The sequence below is a fragment of the Eulemur rufifrons genome, chromosome 9, assembly GCF_041146395.1.
Source record: "Eulemur rufifrons isolate Redbay chromosome 9, OSU_ERuf_1, whole genome shotgun sequence".
NCBI classification, from domain to species: Eukaryota; Metazoa; Chordata; class Mammalia; order Primates; family Lemuridae; genus Eulemur; species Eulemur rufifrons.
Window position 1 is genome coordinate 4,080,741 of NC_090991.1, and position 19,058 is coordinate 4,099,798.

Consider the following 19,058-nt stretch of genomic DNA (forward strand, 5'->3'; position numbering starts at 1 on the left):
ATCCCAGAAGTGGCCCTGTTTATTGTCAACTATGCATATAATATGCATATCCTGATTGCCTAAAAGCAGCTCTTTTGAGCAATGTAAAGTTTCCCAAACGTTCATGTCCTGACTGCCCTCTTCTACTGCCGAAGACCCTCCAAAAGAGGTGTCCTTCTTTCTGACCCTGGGTAGGGTCTTTAAACAGATAATTAAGGTAAAATGAGGTCATTAGGGTCACCCTAATCCGGTCTTGCTGGAGTCCTCATGAGAAGAAGAGATCAGGACACAGATGTATCAGAGGAAGATACAGGAGGAGCCACACATACCCGGTTAGGATCCTAGGATCAGAAACATCGTCCTCTTCCTAGCTTCCTCATGTCCACTCCTATGGGATGGGAAGGGATGAATGACTGCCCTGTCATTGAAGTCTTTACATTTTGGATCAGTTTTAAAAACGAAAACAAAAAAATTAGCTTGTCAGACCACACAAAGCCACACAGGCTTCCAACAGAGCTCCGGATGTGATTTTGTGGTTTTTATATCTCCAGCTAGGAGGGAAAGGAGCTACCAGTCCAGCCAGTTTTCAGTGCTTTCTCCAATATTAACAGACAGGTTTGCTTTCCTTCTAATTCCTTTTTCAGAATGACCTGGAACTAACTGGAAGCTGAACTTGTCCACCCACATGCCACAGAGCCTCTGATCTCTCTGGGAAGGGGGAAGGGAAGGCAGTTGCCCTGCCTGGCCCTTCCACGGCCTCAAGTATGAGTCAGAGGTGCTGGGCCTGCCTGGGTTTCCATTTGGCCTCTCACTGCTCTCTCATTCTTTCCCTCACTATCTCACTCCCAGCCTTTCTTCTTTGGTAAGTTGTTTCCATGCCTGTCCCTTCTCTATGGCTAACCCTTTAGGGCAGCTCGTGAGCAGTGCTCAGCCCTCCGTCCATACCCCAGTGGACCCCTGAGCTAGCAGATGTCCCACAGTGGTATGGAAAACAGGAAATCTGAATTTTGGTCCTGGCCTGGCCTGGGCCAATCACTTGCCCTCTCTTAACCTCAGCTTCCTTGACCATAAAATAAACATGTTGGCCTAAGCCAAGGCTGGTAAACAGGTTTCTGGTTTGGCTCTATGGGAAATTACGTAGATAAGGAGTCTAAGTTCACGTCTGAATGTATCGGGAAAGGGCGTCATGTTCAGGTTGTGATGTCTGGCATGGGCATGGGACGCCCTCTGGAGGCCGGTCTCTAACCCTCTGGGACCACAGAATTCACCACAACTTCTAAATACCCTCCACCGCCAACCCCTAAAGCAGAGGTTTCGGAAGAACACTGCTAGGCCCACACTCTGATCCTACTACCAGGGACTCTGGCGCGTCTCATCAAGCCTCAGTGCCCTTGCTCAACACCTCAACACTAGCAGATTGAGGCTCTGAAGTCACGTGATCCTTCTGAACTCAAATTCATTATTGACCCAAGTTTTCCACAACTTCCACCACCCTTTGCTCCTGCCAGGCCCTGAGGCAACCTGCTATTCCCAGTCTCTCCTTGGATGCTTTGCTCTGCCTCCTTGCCTTAAAGACACTGTCCCCTAAATACACTGTTTCTCCTGCCACCTGTGAACTGCCACTGTTCCTTCTCACACCGCCTTATCTCAGAGCCAGGTGGGATGGGAGCCCTCCTCAGGCCCCCCCATCACAGCACCCAGACCACCACTCCAGTCCCTGGCAAAGCCTGCTCCCCTGATGCATGTGCTGTCCTGAAGTGCCACCCCCTCTGCTCCTCCTGGCGTCTTCTACCAGCCTGCCCCCACCCCAACTCTGTTATCATCAGAACTTCTAAGTCTTAATGCTTCCTGCCACCCACACCCTATGGGCACACTAGGATTTCTTTTTATTTTCAATTGTGTTGAAATACACCTAAATACACACAATATAAAATACAAATAACATAAAATTTACCATCTTAATCATTTTTAAGTGTGCAGCTCAGTCGCATTAAGTACATTCACATGATTGGGTAACCATCACGATCACTCATCTCCATAACTGTTTTCATCTTGCAAAACTGAAACTCTGTGCCCATTAACCAATAACTCCTCATTGGCCCTCCCTGCACCCCTGGAAACCACCATTCTACTCCCTGTCTCTATAAATTTGACTACTCGAGGTACCTCACATAAGCAACATCATACAGTGTTTGTCCTTTTATGACTGGCTTATCTCACTTGGCATAATGTCCTCAAAGTCCATTCATGTCATAACATGTGTCTTAATTTCCTTCCTCACACCTGGATTTTGCATTCAGCAGAAATCTCAACCTCCAAAATTATGAACTGACAATTGACAAAATGAAAATTGCATCAGAGTCTCTCAACAGCAGAACTGAGCAGAAGAAAGAATAAGTGAGCTTAAAGACAAGATATTTAAAAATACACAGTGGGAAGAGAAAAAAGAATAAAGCATACCTACAATATCAAGAAAATAGCCTCAAAAGGGAAAATCTAAAAGTTATTGGTCATAAAAAGGAGGTAGAGGCCACATGTGGTGGTTCACGCCTGTAATCCTAGCACTCTGGGAGACTGTGGTGGGAGGATCGCTTGAGGTCAGGAGTTCAAGACCAGCCTCAGCAAGAGTGAAACCCTGTCTCTACTAAAAATAGGAGGACATTAGCCAGACAACTAAAAATAAAAAAAAAAAAAAATTAGCTGGGCATGGTGGTGTGTGCCTGTAGTCCCAGCTACTCGGGAGGCTGAGGCAGGAGGATTGCTTGAGCCCAGGAGTTTGAGGTTGCTGTGACCTAGGCTGATGCCACAGTACTCTAGCATGAGCAACAGAGCAAGACTTTGTTTTAAAAAAAAAAAAAAATGGAGGTAGAGAGAGAAAGAAAAAAAAAGAAAAAAATAACATAAAAGAACACATCTGGCAGCAGACTTCTCAGTGGAAATCTTAACAGGCCAGAAGAGAGCGGCATGACTTCAAAGTGCAAAAGAAGAAAAACCTTAACACTAGAATATTATATCCTGCAAAAATATCCTTCAAACATTAAGGAAAGATAAAGACTTTCCCAGACAAACAAAAGCTGAGGGATTTCATCAACCACAGACCTGTCCTACAAGAAATGCTAAAAGGAATTCTTCAATATGAAAGAAAATGACATTAATGAACAATAAGAAATCATCTGGAGGTATAAAACTCACTGATAACAGTAAGTACACAAATACAGAATATTCTATTGCTGGGGGGGTCCTGTGATGGTGGAGTGGAGGTGACCTCCTGGATTCGTGCTCCCGGAGAGGAAGGCATGGATCTCGGCCTACCACAATGCTAGAGGATCGCTCCCCTGCAAGAACAGCGGTGTGAATCCACAGAGAATCAACGTGGGACACAGAGAGCAAGAAAAGACCGAGGTGAATGGGGAAATAAGATCGCGAAAATCTGGAGAGTGCGGGACGGACAATAGACAGCAGAGTGTGGGACAGCTGTACCCACCTCACCAATGAGTGAGGTGGGTTCAGCCCCACAAGAAAGCGGCTTGTTCTCCCCACTGATCCCCACACCCACTTAATTGGGGACCTGCCTGAAGTCGGTGCAGAATCACCGCGGGAGACATGGAGCTCTGTGGACAGGAGACATCAATGGGAAACAGCTTAGACTCTAGGGGATCTCCACCAAGATAGCAATTAGTGGGGAGGGATGGAGCTGCGCTAAGGCGAAAAGCAGCGAAGGGTCGCCGAACTACAGATTTTTTTTTTTTTTTCTTTTTCGGCGGCCCTCTAGCTGGGGAGCTACTGTGGACTTCTGTGCTCGCCAGGCTCCCGGCTCCAGTGCCTGCCAGACCCCGAACATTCACCCCCAGCGCCAGCGATCTGCAGACAGGTGGTCGCCATCTTGGAGTCCACAGCCTAGCCGCTGCGGAGCCATAGAGTGCCGGGCGGCTCCCTGGGTGGCTCCCTCCCCTAGTCCGTGAACCCACACCAAGAGCTCGGGCTCTACATGAATTCTGTGGACAGGAGACATCAACGGGAAACAGTCTAGACTCTAGGGGATCTCCACGGAGGGCACGTAGGGGGGAGGGGAGGAGCTGCGCTAAGGTGAAAGGTAGCGAAGGGTCCCCGAATTACAGTAATAAAGTTTCTTAAAGCCACATATAGGAATTTTCTTCAGACAACCCCAAGTAATTCAATCTGGTGATAGTTTGATACAAATTGATAAGGCTATTTTTTCCTAAAATGTTTTCTAAAAGTGTTGGCTCATTCCTCCCCAACTCTCCTGTCAGGATTGTATGAGACAACAGTTCCTGTATAAGGCTGTCAGTTTCCAGGGTAAATGGTGCTTACTTTCTGAGAAGTGCTAGTTATAATTTCAACCTTAAGGAAAAGGAAAAGAAAAAAAACCCTAAGAAGGGAGAGATGGAAAAAGCAAAACAGATTCCTTGTCAACAAAAAACACAACATTTAAGGAGCTATTTTGAGATGAGTGAACAAAGATTTTCTGAGAAACCAAATGTAACAAAGAGTTTGACTCTATTTTTGACGTCTGGCCACTGATAGCATCGAGCTTCCACACTTTTCTCCCCACCCCACGTCTCAGACTTTAGAAAATGAAACCCATGGGCATCACCTGAGCTCTTGGCACTGGCAGAAGCTTGAAGCCCCCAATTGCATACCTGGCGATGCTCTTTAGCTCCACACACTAGCCACTAAAAAGACCCAACCTCCTCTCTGTTCATGCCATTTTGGACCAGCTTGCATCCACCCTGATTTGAATAATAAATTTTCCTTCAAATTCTCTTGGTGTATGAAGTGTCATCAGTCTTGACATTTGGCCTATTAACTGGATCCATCATCCTCTGTTGGGTGATCACAAAACAGTGGGATGAGGTAAAGCAGACAATAGCTGCCCACAGGAGGGTATGTGCTGGGGATAGAAATGACTATACATTAGGGCAAAGATTTATAGGAAGGTGGTATTTGGACATATAATTAACCAGGAGTTTCTCTATTTTGTTTGGACATGGTACTATTTCCATCAGTACAAATTAGGCAACAAGCTCAATTTTTTTAACAACTAGAATTCCTTGGCTTATTCCTCCTGTTAGGAGATAAAACTCAGTGCATGGTGACATCAGACATTTTCAAGTATAGACAAAAATACACATATACACATATAAAGATTGCTGTTTAGAGTCTATTAGGCTATTTGAGATATTGGATCAGTGTTTCTTCACTTGGATTTGTGATATTCTCACAGCTAATCTTTTGCAGGAGAAAATGGGGCTGGGGGGATCTTCTCCCTCAAAATAGAAAAGCATCACAATTGTAACAACCTGTGAAAGTATGATTCTTTGGTATTTAACAAAATGAAAAGTCTGAATGAATTTGTCCATACTTTCAGGAAGATTCTCCACTGTGAAGTCTCTGATGTTTGATAAGGGCTGAACTACACCTGAAAGCTCTGCCACATTTGTTGCACTCACAAGGTTTCTCTCCAGTGTGGATCCTCTGATGTTGACTAAGATGGGCACTTCTGCTAAAGGCTTTCCCACACTCCTGACATTCAAATGGTTTCTCTCCAGTATGAACCCTCTGATGTTGAATAAGGGATGAACTCTGGCTGAAGGCTTTCCCACAGTCTTCACAAGTGTAGGGTTTCTCTCCAGTGTGGACTTTTGTATGTTTTATAAGGGTTGAGCTCTGACTGAAGGCCTTACCACATTCTTTACATTTGTAGGGTTTTTCTCCAGTATGAATTCTGTGATGTCGAATAAGGGCTGACCGATCACTAAAGGCTTTCCCACAGTCATTACAGGTATAAGGTTTTTCTCCAGTGTGAGTTCTCTCATGTTGATAGAGGTGTGAGCTCTGACTGAAGACCTTACCACATTCATTACATTCATAGGGTTTCTCTCCAGTGTGAATAAACTGATGGACAATAAGGGAAGAGTTGTGACTGAAAGCTTTCCCACATTCACTGCATTCATAGGGCTTCTCTCCAGTATGAATATACCGATGTTCAACACGGGATGAATTATGACTGAAAGCTTTACCACATGTGTTACACTCATAAGGTTTCTCTCCAGTGTGAATTCGCTGATGTTGAATAAAGTGCATTATCTGAGTAAAAGCCTTCCCACATTCATTACATTCATAGGGTTTCTCTCTAGTATGGATTCTCTGGTGTTGAATAAGAGATGAACTGTGATTAAAGGCTTTGCCACATTCATTACATGCATATGGTTTCTCCCCAGTATGAATTCTCTCATGTACTGTAAGGGCTGAATAATTACCGAAAGTTTTTCTACACTCACTACACTCATAAGGTTTCTCTCCATTATGGACTCTGTGATGTTGAATAAATGGTATATTCTGAACTAAGGCTCTTTCTTGCATGTTATAGTCCTTCCCACTGTGAATACTCTTACGATGTCTCGTAAAGTATGAGTTCCAGTTATAAGCTTTTCTATCTTCATAAGATTTCTCTTGAATACTAGTTTTCTGATGTTCAGCGTAGTGTACACCACAACCAAAGGCCTTCTCATATTGATTACATTCCAAATTTTTCTCTCCAGTATGAACTATGCAATGATGAATATAAACTGAGGAATCACTGAAAATTTTACTACATTCATTATACTGAAGAACTTTCTCATTTATGCTATCTTTCTGATGTCTGGCTAATTCTGAATTCTGCCTGAAGCTCCTTCCCTGAGCACCATATGTGTAAGGTCTCTCTTTTTTAGGATGCCTTGATTGTATAAGAAAGTCTGACTTCAGACCAATATATCTCCCAAATTCAATACATTTGGGGTTACTGTAAGCTATAGAAGTTCTTTTATCACAAATAACTGTTGCTTGTTTCCAGAATCTCTCTTGAGTCACCTGCTTGCTCTCTGAGTAATTGTCATATCCCCAGGACTCTTTCAAACTGGAGGTTCTTGCATCAGCTTTTGTGTTCCTCTCCATATCTATCCCCTGGTATGATTTTTTTTCATCAAATACCTTCTTTGGTTTTGACTTTCTGTTCTTCAAATCTGAGGAAAAAAGTAAAAATGTTCCCTGTACTAGAAGAAGGAAATGGCTAAAATGGGAATGAGATAATAATGCTATAAATATCACATTAGTCACAAATGTAAGTCAAACAGTCAAAAAATAATTTATTGAATACCTATTATGGGCTAGGTACTATGCTATGTGCTAAGATTCAATGATTAACTCAACAAATATGGTACTAGCTCTTTTGTAATTTACAGTCTATTGGGGAAGATGGGTATTAATCAAATAATTTCAAGCAGGATGAATGCTATAAAGTAAGGTATTACAGAGATCTCAATGGGGGAATGATCAATACTATGCTTAGGCATGACAACTGCCCCTAGCCTCTGAACCACTGGAATTTTTCTTAGCTTCTGATACCACCTCCTCACTCCCCTTGTCTGAAGTTCACCCCAGCTTAGATCATCTTTAAGGCCTGCATCTTCCACTCTCACTTGTAAAGTCCTCCTAAAATTCCTTGATTACTGCTTAGATTGCTATGCAATTCAATAAGATCATTTTCCATATTTTCCTTCGCTACTCTGGGTGTTATCCATTTACCAGAGATTTCCTTCAGCCTCCACTTTTTTCCTTTGCTCTGAACCTTCCAAAACACATTCTTATTCTATCTCAATCTCTCTCTCTCACTCTCTCTCTCTCACACACACACCAATCAAAGGTTTAAATAGAGTCAAAGTTTGGACTGCAGAAATTTTAAAGGATGAGTCCTATTATGAGTACCAGTTCAACTTTATTACTGATAAACCACATGACATACTGTTTATTGCTGTGAAGTGGGACTTTGTAAGTTGGGATTTTGTGTTTTTTTCAGCCGTATTATGGGTAAAACAAACAGCACATATGTCTTAAGTTGAGAATTATTTTTCAAGTAATCTTAGCATATGGATTTGGCAACCTTATATAATGTAGGAAAATGAAAGTTAAAAGAAGGCAATGGAAGTTAAATAGAAGACAGAAGCGGTAGCAGAGGTACTAATCCACTGTTAGGTTAGCCAAAAAGAAGGAACAACCTGTTAGTATTAAGTCTAATGGGCATTTTTCAGGTCTTTTTTACTTGACCTTTCTAGCATGCAACACTGTCAGCCCCTTCCCTCCTTCTTGAAATGCTCTCTTCTGCTGGTTCCATGACAATTACTCTGACCAGGTTTTCCTCCTTGATCTGGCCAATCATAGTATGCATTTTGGACTCCCTTTCCTTTAATTATTGATATATTGAGAAATTTTAAAAATACAAAAATTTACATATTTATTGCTATCACCCATTATTAAAAATATTACCATTTTATTATTTTTGCGACAAGTTTTTTTCTCTATGTATTTACTCTTGAAATATCACAAAAGTTTATTTTTGCAGATATTTGAATGTTTGTGTTCATTAGGGTTCTAAGATCTCTTGTAACTCTTTTCATGATCTTTGGGTAATTTCATCCACTCCCACCACTTCAATTACCATCTATTCTCAGATGACTCCCAAATTTGTAACACCACTTGAGAATTCTTTTCTTTACTAAGATACATTTGACATATCCTCCTTAAATTCATCTGGCCTCCAGACATCACCACTTAGACCAGATTTTCTCAACTGCAGCACTCTTGACATTTTGGCCAGATAAGTCTTTGTGTTGGGGACTGTCTTATGTATCGGAGGGTGGCTAGCAGCATCCCTGGCCTCTACCCACTACATGCCCACAGTACCCCTCAGTTATTGCCAAATGTCCTCTGAGGGACATTGTCCCTGTTTGAGAACCACTGTTTTAGACCTGCCATAAACATTTAAAACAATTTAGATAAACCGAACTCTTCTTCCACCCCCCAAACTTGCTACTCCCTCTGTATTCTCCATCTCAGGGATGCAAACTTCCATCCATCTACACCTAGGAAACCCAGGAATTATCTTTGTCTGTTACATCCTTATATCTCAAACCTACTCAGCAAATCAGTCACTTTTACAGACTTAAAATTATTCAAATTCTTTCATTCTGTTCATATTTTTTAGGTAGCAAAAAACTAGGTATGATGGGGACAATCTAAATGAATGAGAGACTCCAACTATAAACAGGGGAGGGAAACAACCTCATAAAATGCCCAGGGATGAGGTAAAAAGGTGATCTCTGGATTAAACATTGGGGTTATAACTTTAAGGATGAAGTACCTCCCCCCTGAGGCTGGGAAGTAGAGAGGTAAGCTATCAGGACTCTGACATGGTCAAGTAAAAATGAGACTTTGTGGGCTTCAACATTTTCTACAGGCCTAGAGGATCTAGGGAAGCAATTCTAACTCATATTTCAAAAGATGCAATCTGCCTTGTTCTCACTTACATATACAGCTGCTTCTTAGCACTTCTCCCTCCAGCGTTTGTCTTCGTGGGTTTACCGCTTGTTCCAACTGGGAGATGATATCAGGTTTAGAAAAACGAAATCCTACTCAAGGGAAAAAAATGGAATGTGATTGTAAGTTCAAAAGACAAAGTACTACCCCATCCTCAGTTCCACTCTGTTAGAGAGCAGAAGACAAGATTACTAATTGTCAAAAGCAACTAAATATTTTCTACCCAAATAAGGTGACAAATAAAGGATTTGATCTGGATTCTGGGAGGAAAAAAGAACCAAAGCATCATTTGTTATCATCCCCTAGTAGGAACAAGGGAATCTTTAGAAAGCAAAGGTATCTCCAAAGGTAGATCTGAGGTTAAAGGACCTAAGCTTACCCAAGGAAACCAGGTTCCTATAGTTCTCCAGCATTACATCCCTGTACAAGACTCTCTGAGCAGGGTCCAGTTCTCTCCATTCTTCCTCAGTGAAGTTCACAGCCACATCCTTGAATGACACAAAGCCCCGAAACACCTGTATGGGGTTCTGAAGAAAAGGTTGAATGAGGCAGAATTAGGGGAGATGGATGGGATGGAGAGAAAATGGATCCAACCATGTTCATAGTGTCAAAGACAAGATTTTATTGACTCATATATTAAAGAATTTTAAAACATGTATACCCTTTTGTCATAATTTTATAGTAGTTTCATATTTAGAACTAAATTATAAGAAAATCATCAGAAATATGGAGAAAGAGTTATAAACAAAGAATCATATCTATTTACAGCTTACAACAGCAAAATAGTTCTAAATAACTTAAATGTTTGAGAGGTGTCAGAGCTGCTAACTGTTCGTGAAAACACACTGCTTCCTCTCCTTTCCAGGTACACAAACATTTCCCAACCTCCTCTGCAGTTAGATGTGGCCATGAGATTCTAGCCAATGGAGTGCAAGTAGAAGTGATATGTACCATTTCCAGGCTTGACTCACATATGTTTCTCCATGTTGCTTTCCCCTTCTGACTGGTTGGTATGGACAGAGCCCCCAGAGTTTGAAAGCCATGTGGTAAAGATAGCTTCAGATAGCTCAAGTCCCTGAATGGCCATCCTATCAATCTGTTGAACTAGTCATATGGTTATGAGAGCAAGAAATATACTTCTGTTGTATTAAGGCCATTACATATTTTGGCTCTATTGGTTACAAAAGTTATTATAAGCCAACCCTAACTAATTCAGAAATTAGCAACTTGAAGTGGGAGATATTGTAATGAAAACTTAAAATATACAGGCGGTATTGGCTTGACTATCAGGTGACAGATTTCAAGGAAATGGATATTTAAGGCCAGAAAGATGTAGACTCTTGATATATACTGGCAAAATAATTAGTAACCATGAGAGCAGAGTTAATGCTCACTGGGCCTGTGGCTTCAGGGGAATAGGTTGGAAAGAGCCACAATTCTGGTTTGTGTAGAATCTACTAGATATGTTTGGCAAAGAAGAAAGAGCTGAGCTCAGGAAAGAATTTGCCAAAATAAAATGGAATACAGAGTCCAGAAACGTGGGCCTTCATATGGTTGGGAAAGCAAACTGTTTCTAGATCTCAAACAGTGGGAAATAAGTTGTCTTTGAGCAACAAAGGCCCACTAAAACTTCTCGACTAAACAAAGTGACTTAGCCCTGTAAAAAAAAGAAAATGTCAGATTTAGGATGTGGCCTTCCCACCAAGCCTATTGTTCAGCTGGCCTTAACGTTATCTTCCTTAAATTAAGAGTGAGACATGGTAAGTAAGAAACTAAGAAATATACCAAGCTTGCAAACTATATCTAGGAAAGAACTTGGGTTTCAGAAGGCTTTTAAGTTTTTGTGGAACAACATATCCATGATTTCAATGTGCTTCTTTTTTTTCCTTTGACAGGAATCAGTATCCTAGATTCCAAGTCATTTATGTCACTGACTTTCTACACATCTTCCAAGAATCTACCCATGTCGCAGGACCCACTTCAAATTTCACTGTCTTCATTGGCTTGGGAGTCGCTTAAAAAGATTTTAAAATCCTGGTTGAATGAATAAAGCTTTCCTAAACCTTTCTCAGCCAGACACACTTGCTCATGTTCCTCAAAATTCATACAGCATTTTCCCCACAGCACTTTATTATTGAGTAGGCCCTCAATAAATTTGCTGACTTTTGCCACGTAGATTTTCTCCCCAAGAGATTCCAAGCAGATGGAAGCAAGAAATGTGTCATGTGCCTTTGCATGTGTACACCAAATGTCTCAAGCAAACAAGCAGAAGCTTGATTCTCACCCTACCATGTTCTAGGAATCATCCTCCCCAATTATCTGCTAAGGAGGCTTCATCTTCCTCTTCCCTTTTCCATACTGTCAATGGGAGAGTCCGCCATACCTCCTGACCCTTACTGCTACTCCCACACAACAGAAGAGCACCCACACACCATCTGGTTGGTAGTCCGTCCCACACACTTGATCCCATCTTTTCAAACTGCTGCTGCTAATGGGGCTGACAAGGTCATGCTAAGAGAAAGAAATCTATTTGCTTCAGCAATTAAAATGAGATTCCAGGGAAAAGAGAAAAACCCCCAACTCACCTGGGACTTTGTGGTCTGGCAAAGAGAAGCCATGTTTTCTTCCTCAAGACACCCCTTTTGGAAAAGGGCTGAATCTCTAGATGGCAGAGCTGGAAGGAAATCGATATAAAGGAATCCAGTTCATCTTTATGTATCTCAAACCTATTAGATTAGAAACAACCACTTATGATAAAAATGTGCCCCTGACCTTGGCTGTCATATGGCTGGTTTGAAGGATTTTGCAGACATCTAAGCAATGAGGCTTCAAAGATAAACCCAGAGGACAGAATGAATGTGAACTTAATCAGGGAAAGTACAACCATTAACTGGGTTCAGGATCTACATGAGCTGTTGCTCTGAGAATGAGATTCCCTGTGACCAAAAGAAAGAAAAAAAAAAAAAAAAAACAATGTTCAGTCTGGAGAGGAGCTTAAAGACCTCTAGCCTTAACTCCTTTACTCACAAATGGAGAAACTATCCAACTTTATAGAACAAGAAAAAGGAGTCACAGACGCAAAAGGCAGCAGTGCCCATCCCAGCAGTCACTGTCACAGAGACCTTCAGCCACCCCATCGTAAGTATTCCAAGCCCACAGTAAGTCTGTGGCCATCTTAGGTCTGTTCCACCACACAATCCACGAAATTGCAGTGTGTCATCTCATTCACCCCTGCATCCTAAGCACCTGGCACAGCAGACCCAAAGTATTGTGAATGAATTATTGAACAATCCACTTCATTCCCTTTGTCCAAGTCCATGCCCATCAAGCAAACTTCTGCTTATGATTTACTTACCCATTTTGATTTTTTGCCACAGGGAGAAAACTCCTGATCATATTAACTCTGAGCATTTCTTTGAGCTTACCTCTGGGTCATAGGGTTGCATGCTATTTATGTTATTCTATATGTACTTCTATATTTTCCTGATATGCTACAGTTTATTATTTCTTTAATTGTCCCTCCCCCATCTCCAAAAAAGCAATACTTAAAACTTGTGGGCCAGGCACAGTGCCTCACGCCTGTAATCCCAGCACTCTGGGAGGCCAAGGCGGGAGGATTGCTCGAGGTCAGGAGTTCAAGATCAGCCTGAGCAAGAGCGAGACCCCCGTCTCTGCTAAAAATAGAAAGAAATTATCTGGCCAACTAAAATATATATATAGAAAAAATTAGCTGGGCATGGTGGCCCATGCCTGTAGTCCCGGCTCCATGGGAGGCTGAGGCAGGAGGATCGCTTGAGCCCAGGAGTTTGAGGTTGCTGTGAGCTAGGCTGACGCCACAGCACTCACTCTAGCCCGGGCAACAAAGCGAGACTCTGTCTCAAAAAAAAAAACAAAAAACAAACTTGTGGATTCGTTTGGGAAAGAAGTATTTCTAGTCCTCAGTCATTATAAACTGTACAGGGTTTCACAATTTTTTAAAGTCCATGCCTCGTATAATCCTTTCTCACTAGAACATTGGCCCTGGGGTCTGCCTGCCTGTCTTAAATGTTGGTTCTGTATGACCATAGGCAAGTTTCTTCTGGGCTTCAGTTTCCTCATTTTAAAAAATAATAATGGTACCTACCTTGCTGCATTGTGCATTAATGCAAATATAGGACCCAAACCAGTATCTGGTACAGAATAAGCACTCAGGAAAGGTCATTTAATCATGAGTTAATTATTATTCTCAATACCTTCTGCATATCAACATTAACAAGACTTTATGGGGTTTTCTTTCTATACATTGTTTTATAGGGGGAAAAAAGGTATAATCAGTATGTCTGATCACACTCCCAAAGCCCCACTTCCCTACAAGATGCCTCCCTCCTTCCTGTGCTGGACACTGACAATCCGTGGGGGTAAAGTAGAGATAGAACTCATAAGTTCCAGGGCCTCCAGATAATTAGAGGGGCTGAAGGCAGGATGTTATGGGAAAGACAAACAGACCAGAAATAGATTACAGAAGTCCCTTCTGATCTGGCCCATCCCTTTGTAGTTCCTTAAGAAAGAGCACTGTTTAATTCTGCCACACTGGGCAGCAGGTCCATGGACCCTGCAGATGCAGGCCCCAGCTCTACACCTGAGCTCACAGAAGGTTCAAGGGCCTGGGGCTCTCCCAAGTCCTATAATGCCAAATCAAATCAAATCATCAGCTTCTCCACGCCCGTTTCCTTATCTCCTTCCAGGGACTCTGACTTGTCTCTCTCTCATCCTTCAGAGAGGCAGCTGTCATAATGGAAAGAGTATGGAGGTAAGACATCTCATTTTCTCAGAGCTTCAAATAAAAAGGGAGTGATATTAGTAAAATTACTACCATTCTTCACACACTCACCATGTACCAGGTGCTTTCCATAAATCACCATTTACAGATGAGGAAACCGTTAACTTGCCCAAGGTCTCGGTGCTGCCCACACATATTTTACAAGGTTGCTGCAAAGAAAAACTAAGATGAGGTTATGTGTGCACACTGTAGGCGCCCAGTTAACAGCAGAACCCTCTCTCACTTGTATTCCTTAACTCTGTTCTGGAGTTCGTGGGTCCAATCCTCCATGATCACAACTTTTGCACCACCATTTGGGTGTAGCAACCTTTCCCAAGTCCTCCTCATCTCTTCCTGGGAATTGCCAGCATTCTCCCAGAAACTCTGGCAAGAGATTCTGGATTGACTTTTTCTTTTTCATTGTATTTCTTTTTTCATTTTCTGATACTCTACTCATAACACAATTAGAACGTCTAAAGCAGTATCTTTTGAGCTAAGGCTAAAGTTAAGAACTTCGGCAGCCACTCAATCTCCTGGAAGTCCTAAACACAGGCAAGCCTCAATAGCTTTACTCCAGGGCCCTGCAGAGTCAGACACTCAGAAACACAGAGAATTATAAACAACGTAAAGATACTGTTACCAACATGCCTGATGAATACACAGTGCAAGACATGGTGAGAAGCGCCCTACTGGGAGTGACCGCACCTGAATTCTAATTTCTACTATGTGCCAGTTGGCTGGGTGACCTAGAACAAGTTACTTTTTCTTCTTGGTTTTCAGTTTCTTTTTATGTACAAATGAGGAGATAGATGCCTGTTAGTAATAATCTCTACTACTGATTGAGCCCTTACTTGGTGCCTGGCTCTGTGTCAACTGTCTCATGTTAAAATTCCATTTAATCTTCACAACCATAACTTAAAAGTAGGTACAATAAACATTTCACAGATAAGGAACACCAAGCTTAGAGTGCAGTAACTTGCCTGCAGTCATATCATAGAGCAATACCGCTTTCTTGAAATGTAGACAAACGGATCTCTTACATCCATCCCCTGCCTCGTTAACACAGTCTATAAAACGGTTCCACCACACTGTAGGCGCGTTGGTCTCCGACCTGGCCCAAGCACTGGGAGTCTTGGGCGCTACGTGCCTCACCTTCCAGCCAAGCGCTTCAGGCTACGTGGGCCCTCAGCCTGCTTGCGAGCAAAGGACCCGGAGGTGTCTCAGATATTAAACACACACGCACTCCACTGTCAGGCACACGGAAAACGCTCCTGGGGCAGAAGGGGCGGGTCAAGGTGGCCGAGCCCAGACAAACACCACCCCAGGTCCAGCAGAAAGAATTATGGTCGGATCAGTGGGCCTGCGGAGAGACTCAGAGGGGCGCAGCCGGGCCCCCAAATCTGGCAATCCCCTGCTGGACACACACCCTGCCCAGCATCTGCGCCTCCCGGGCCCAGACACTAGGAGGGTCTCTGCGTAGAACAGCGCAGACAGACTCGCCGGGTGCAGAGCATGCCCAGACAAAGGGGCCGGAAGCGGAAGTGCGCGCCGAGGCTCCTGGGAAATGTAGTCCGGCTCTGCCGAGTCGCAGGACTGGCGCTGAGACCCCTACCCTGCCCTGCTCTCCGAAACACCGGCTCGTTCTGCCGGCAGAGAGAAGCCTTCGCGCGGCCCTGAAACGCAGTGTTAACGTTGGCCTCTCCGGCGAAAGCGGACGGGAGCTATTGGGAGCATTTAATATACCATCAAGGACTGTTGAGAGTTTTTTAGGGGGAGAAGATGGGAGGTCGGGAGAGCAGAGGTCCGGTCCGGTGGGCTTGTCCCCTTTGTCGCCACAGAGTAAGCGGGGCTGCAGCACTACTTCGGAGCGCTCGACACAGCAGTCCCGCGCCTGAGCTTCTGACTCTTTCCGGGCATCCTGACGGCTGCCTCACGCTCTCACGTTCTGGCTGCTGTCGCACACAACGGGTGGCCAGTTCACTGGTTCCCACGGCTCTGCACCCTTTCCTCAGAGCACGTCGTCCTTGGACCGCCGTTGGGTTCTTATTACTGAAGTGCTCCGTTCTGATTCATGGAGAGGTGGGGCCCTTCCTAGGCCATCTTAGCCCGACAGTGTTTATATGTCTCTGCCCAGAAAAGCGCCCTGTTATTCCTATTTGTCATTTCGTATTTCCTAGCCACGTTCATATGCATCATTCCTCCAAACCTCTTGGTCATTGAGTTTATATTTTTCCAGGTTCCATTAATTCAGCCTCTTGGGGGTACATTCTGCTCCCCACTCTCCATGGCAGGCCCATCGGGATTTAGTCCTACTCAGTTCTGCTGGGACAAGGATGAAGACAGCTGAGTTGTTGGTCTCTTCTTTGTCACCTCCGGAATCAGGAGGTGTTGAGAGGGTGCACAGTCCAACTTTTAGGACAGCCCCAAGCCACCACCTGCACCACCAATCGCACAGCTGAGGCGATCTCTACCTAAATTCACCCTATCCAGTCTTCACACCTGCACTCTGGATCCGGTCTTTCCAAGAACTGCTTTGGCCAGAATGTGATAGACATTCACAAAGATGCGACTGTAAAGAAAGAAAAACCTCAATCATGAGATCCTTGGGCCAGGATTTCTGAAGAAATGCTGAGGCCTCTATAATTTTGGGTTCAGTGACCCCAAGAGAAACCCCACAGGACACTCTACCAGCTGGACTTCCCCGTCTTTTCCCTCCCCTCAAAATCCCCAAAGCCTTCAGGAGTCACCTTTGATAATGGTTTATTAAAAATATTAGCACAATAGGTGCAACAGGAATGGCAAGTTGTTGACAATTGTTGACAGTGACTGATAGATATATAAGGATTAGTTATGCTTTGCCGCTACTTTTGTGTATGTATAAAAATTTCCATGAAGTAAGTTTTAATAATAAAAATTAAATTTAAAAATATGGCAGGTTAGATCATGCCTCTTCTATGCTCACAATTTTTGGTTGGCTTCCCATTGCAGAGTAAAACCCAAAGTTCATATTATCAGGGTCCCGTAATCAATTTAGTGCCACACAACCAGTTTTTTTTAAAAAATGAAATAGAAGAGAAAAGAAGAAAAAACACTAGAGTGTATTACATGCAGTAAGAATAAGTATTGTTTCAATGAACTTTTGGTTGTTTGAGTATACTGTACTTGGTCGCAATGTCATATGCATGTTGTATGTATGCACATGTGTGTGTTTTCAGCAGGTCATGGTCAAAAGAGTTTGAAAATTATTGCTCTAGTGATCTGGTCTCCTGCCTCATATCTCTCTCTTACACCCTACCACTTACCATCCCCCCATGCCTCAATCCACTCCGGCCTCCTTGCTATTCATCATGCCATATTCTACCCTCAGATATCTACAGAGCTTACTGCCCCACCTCCATTGAATCTTTGCTTGAATGTCATCTTGAACAGCAGTGTCTTCCCTCAACACCCTATATATATTAATAATAAAATAGGAGCCCTATAATATCACTCACTACTTCCCTTACCCAGCTTTACAGTTACCTTATGGCCCTTATTTCCACTTCACACATTATATATTTATCTGTTTGTTTGATGTCTTCCTATCTCCACTCCAAATGTAAGCACTTCTGTTTTGCCCAATGTTGTTTCTGAAGTAAGCACTTAATAAATATTTGTATTGTCCTCTGTATTCTTTATTAGGTTAACTCCTAGGTACTTTCTGTTGAGTTTGTTATGCCTGGTTTCTTAAAATTTTGTATTATGATATACATATTACACATGCAAAAGAATACATAATGCTTAAAAATAATAAAACAAATGCCCATGTATCCACTACCCAGCTTAAGATATATTGTGGAGTGGTTTATTACTTTCTGTTACTGTTGGTACAGAGGAATGTTATTGATATTAGTAAACTAAGGTTGAATCTGGAAAACTCGCTGAACTTTATTTCTCAGTTTTAAAGATTTGTTAATTCTTTTAGGTTTTATAAGTAGATGATCATGCCATACCCTATCACTAGCAAATAAGTAAATAAAATACATATGAGTTCATTTAATATGAGCTCATTTAATCTATACAACTACCTTATGAAGCTGGTATTATTTACTGTCTCTGCATTACAGATGAGAGAAGTCAGGCATGAAGAGGTGAAGTAATGTGCCTGAGATCACACAGCAAGCAGCAGAGCCAAGATTTTAAATTTAAACCCAATAGTCTGGCTCCAGGGTCTATGCTCTTAACCACTACTTATACTGCTCCCAAAGTAATTGCTATTCAAGGTTTGTCTCTTCTGTTCCTGTCTCTATCCTCCACCGCACTTTCATCAGTTTATTTTTTTTTTAATTACTATATGAGATAGGCCCTCCTCTACTATATTGAACAGCAGAGTTTAAAGAAGTTTAGGAGTTTAAAGAGAATACTTCTAAGCTCCTCTGTTAAATTCACATTTGCTCTAGGGTTTTGGTATATAGATTTATCAAATTAAGAAACTAATCTTAACCTAAATCTTTTTTAAAACTCATTTTATTTTTGAATTGACGTAATGTACCCATTTATGAAGTACATAGTGCTGTTCCTATACATACAATTTATAGTGATCCGATCAGTGTAATTAGCACACGAATCATTTGAAACATTTGTCATTTCTTGGTTTTGGCAATATTCAATATCCTCTTTCTAGCTATTTGAAATTATATATCAATGTTAGCTATAACCATCCTACAGTGCTATAGAACAGCTGTCCCCAACTTTTTTGGCACCAGGGACTGGTTTCACGGAAGACAATTTTTCCATTGTGGGGGGCGGGGAAGTAGGGAACAAAGAATAAAAGCTAAAGTGCCCTAATCAACCAACACTATAGATACATTAATAGGAAAAAGTCTTCTCCTATGAAAGCCAATACAAAAAATTTGAAGAAGCAACT

The 19,058-nt window shown here is 42.4% G+C and overlaps 1 protein-coding gene across 1 annotated transcript; it reads right to left on the reverse strand.

Annotated features, from left to right (window-relative positions):
* Window positions 1-5,364: 5,364 nt before the first annotated feature.
* Window positions 5,365-13,487, reverse strand: LOC138392594 (zinc finger protein 135-like). Its single transcript, XM_069483471.1, has 4 exons — window positions 13,478-13,487; window positions 11,940-12,028; window positions 9,734-9,881; window positions 5,365-7,004 (listed from the first exon to the last, which is right to left on the reverse strand). Exons 1-4 carry the CDS (start codon window positions 13,485-13,487, stop codon window positions 5,365-5,367), a joined length of 1,887 nt encoding a protein of 628 aa, XP_069339572.1.
* Window positions 13,488-19,058: the final 5,571 nt, after the last annotated feature.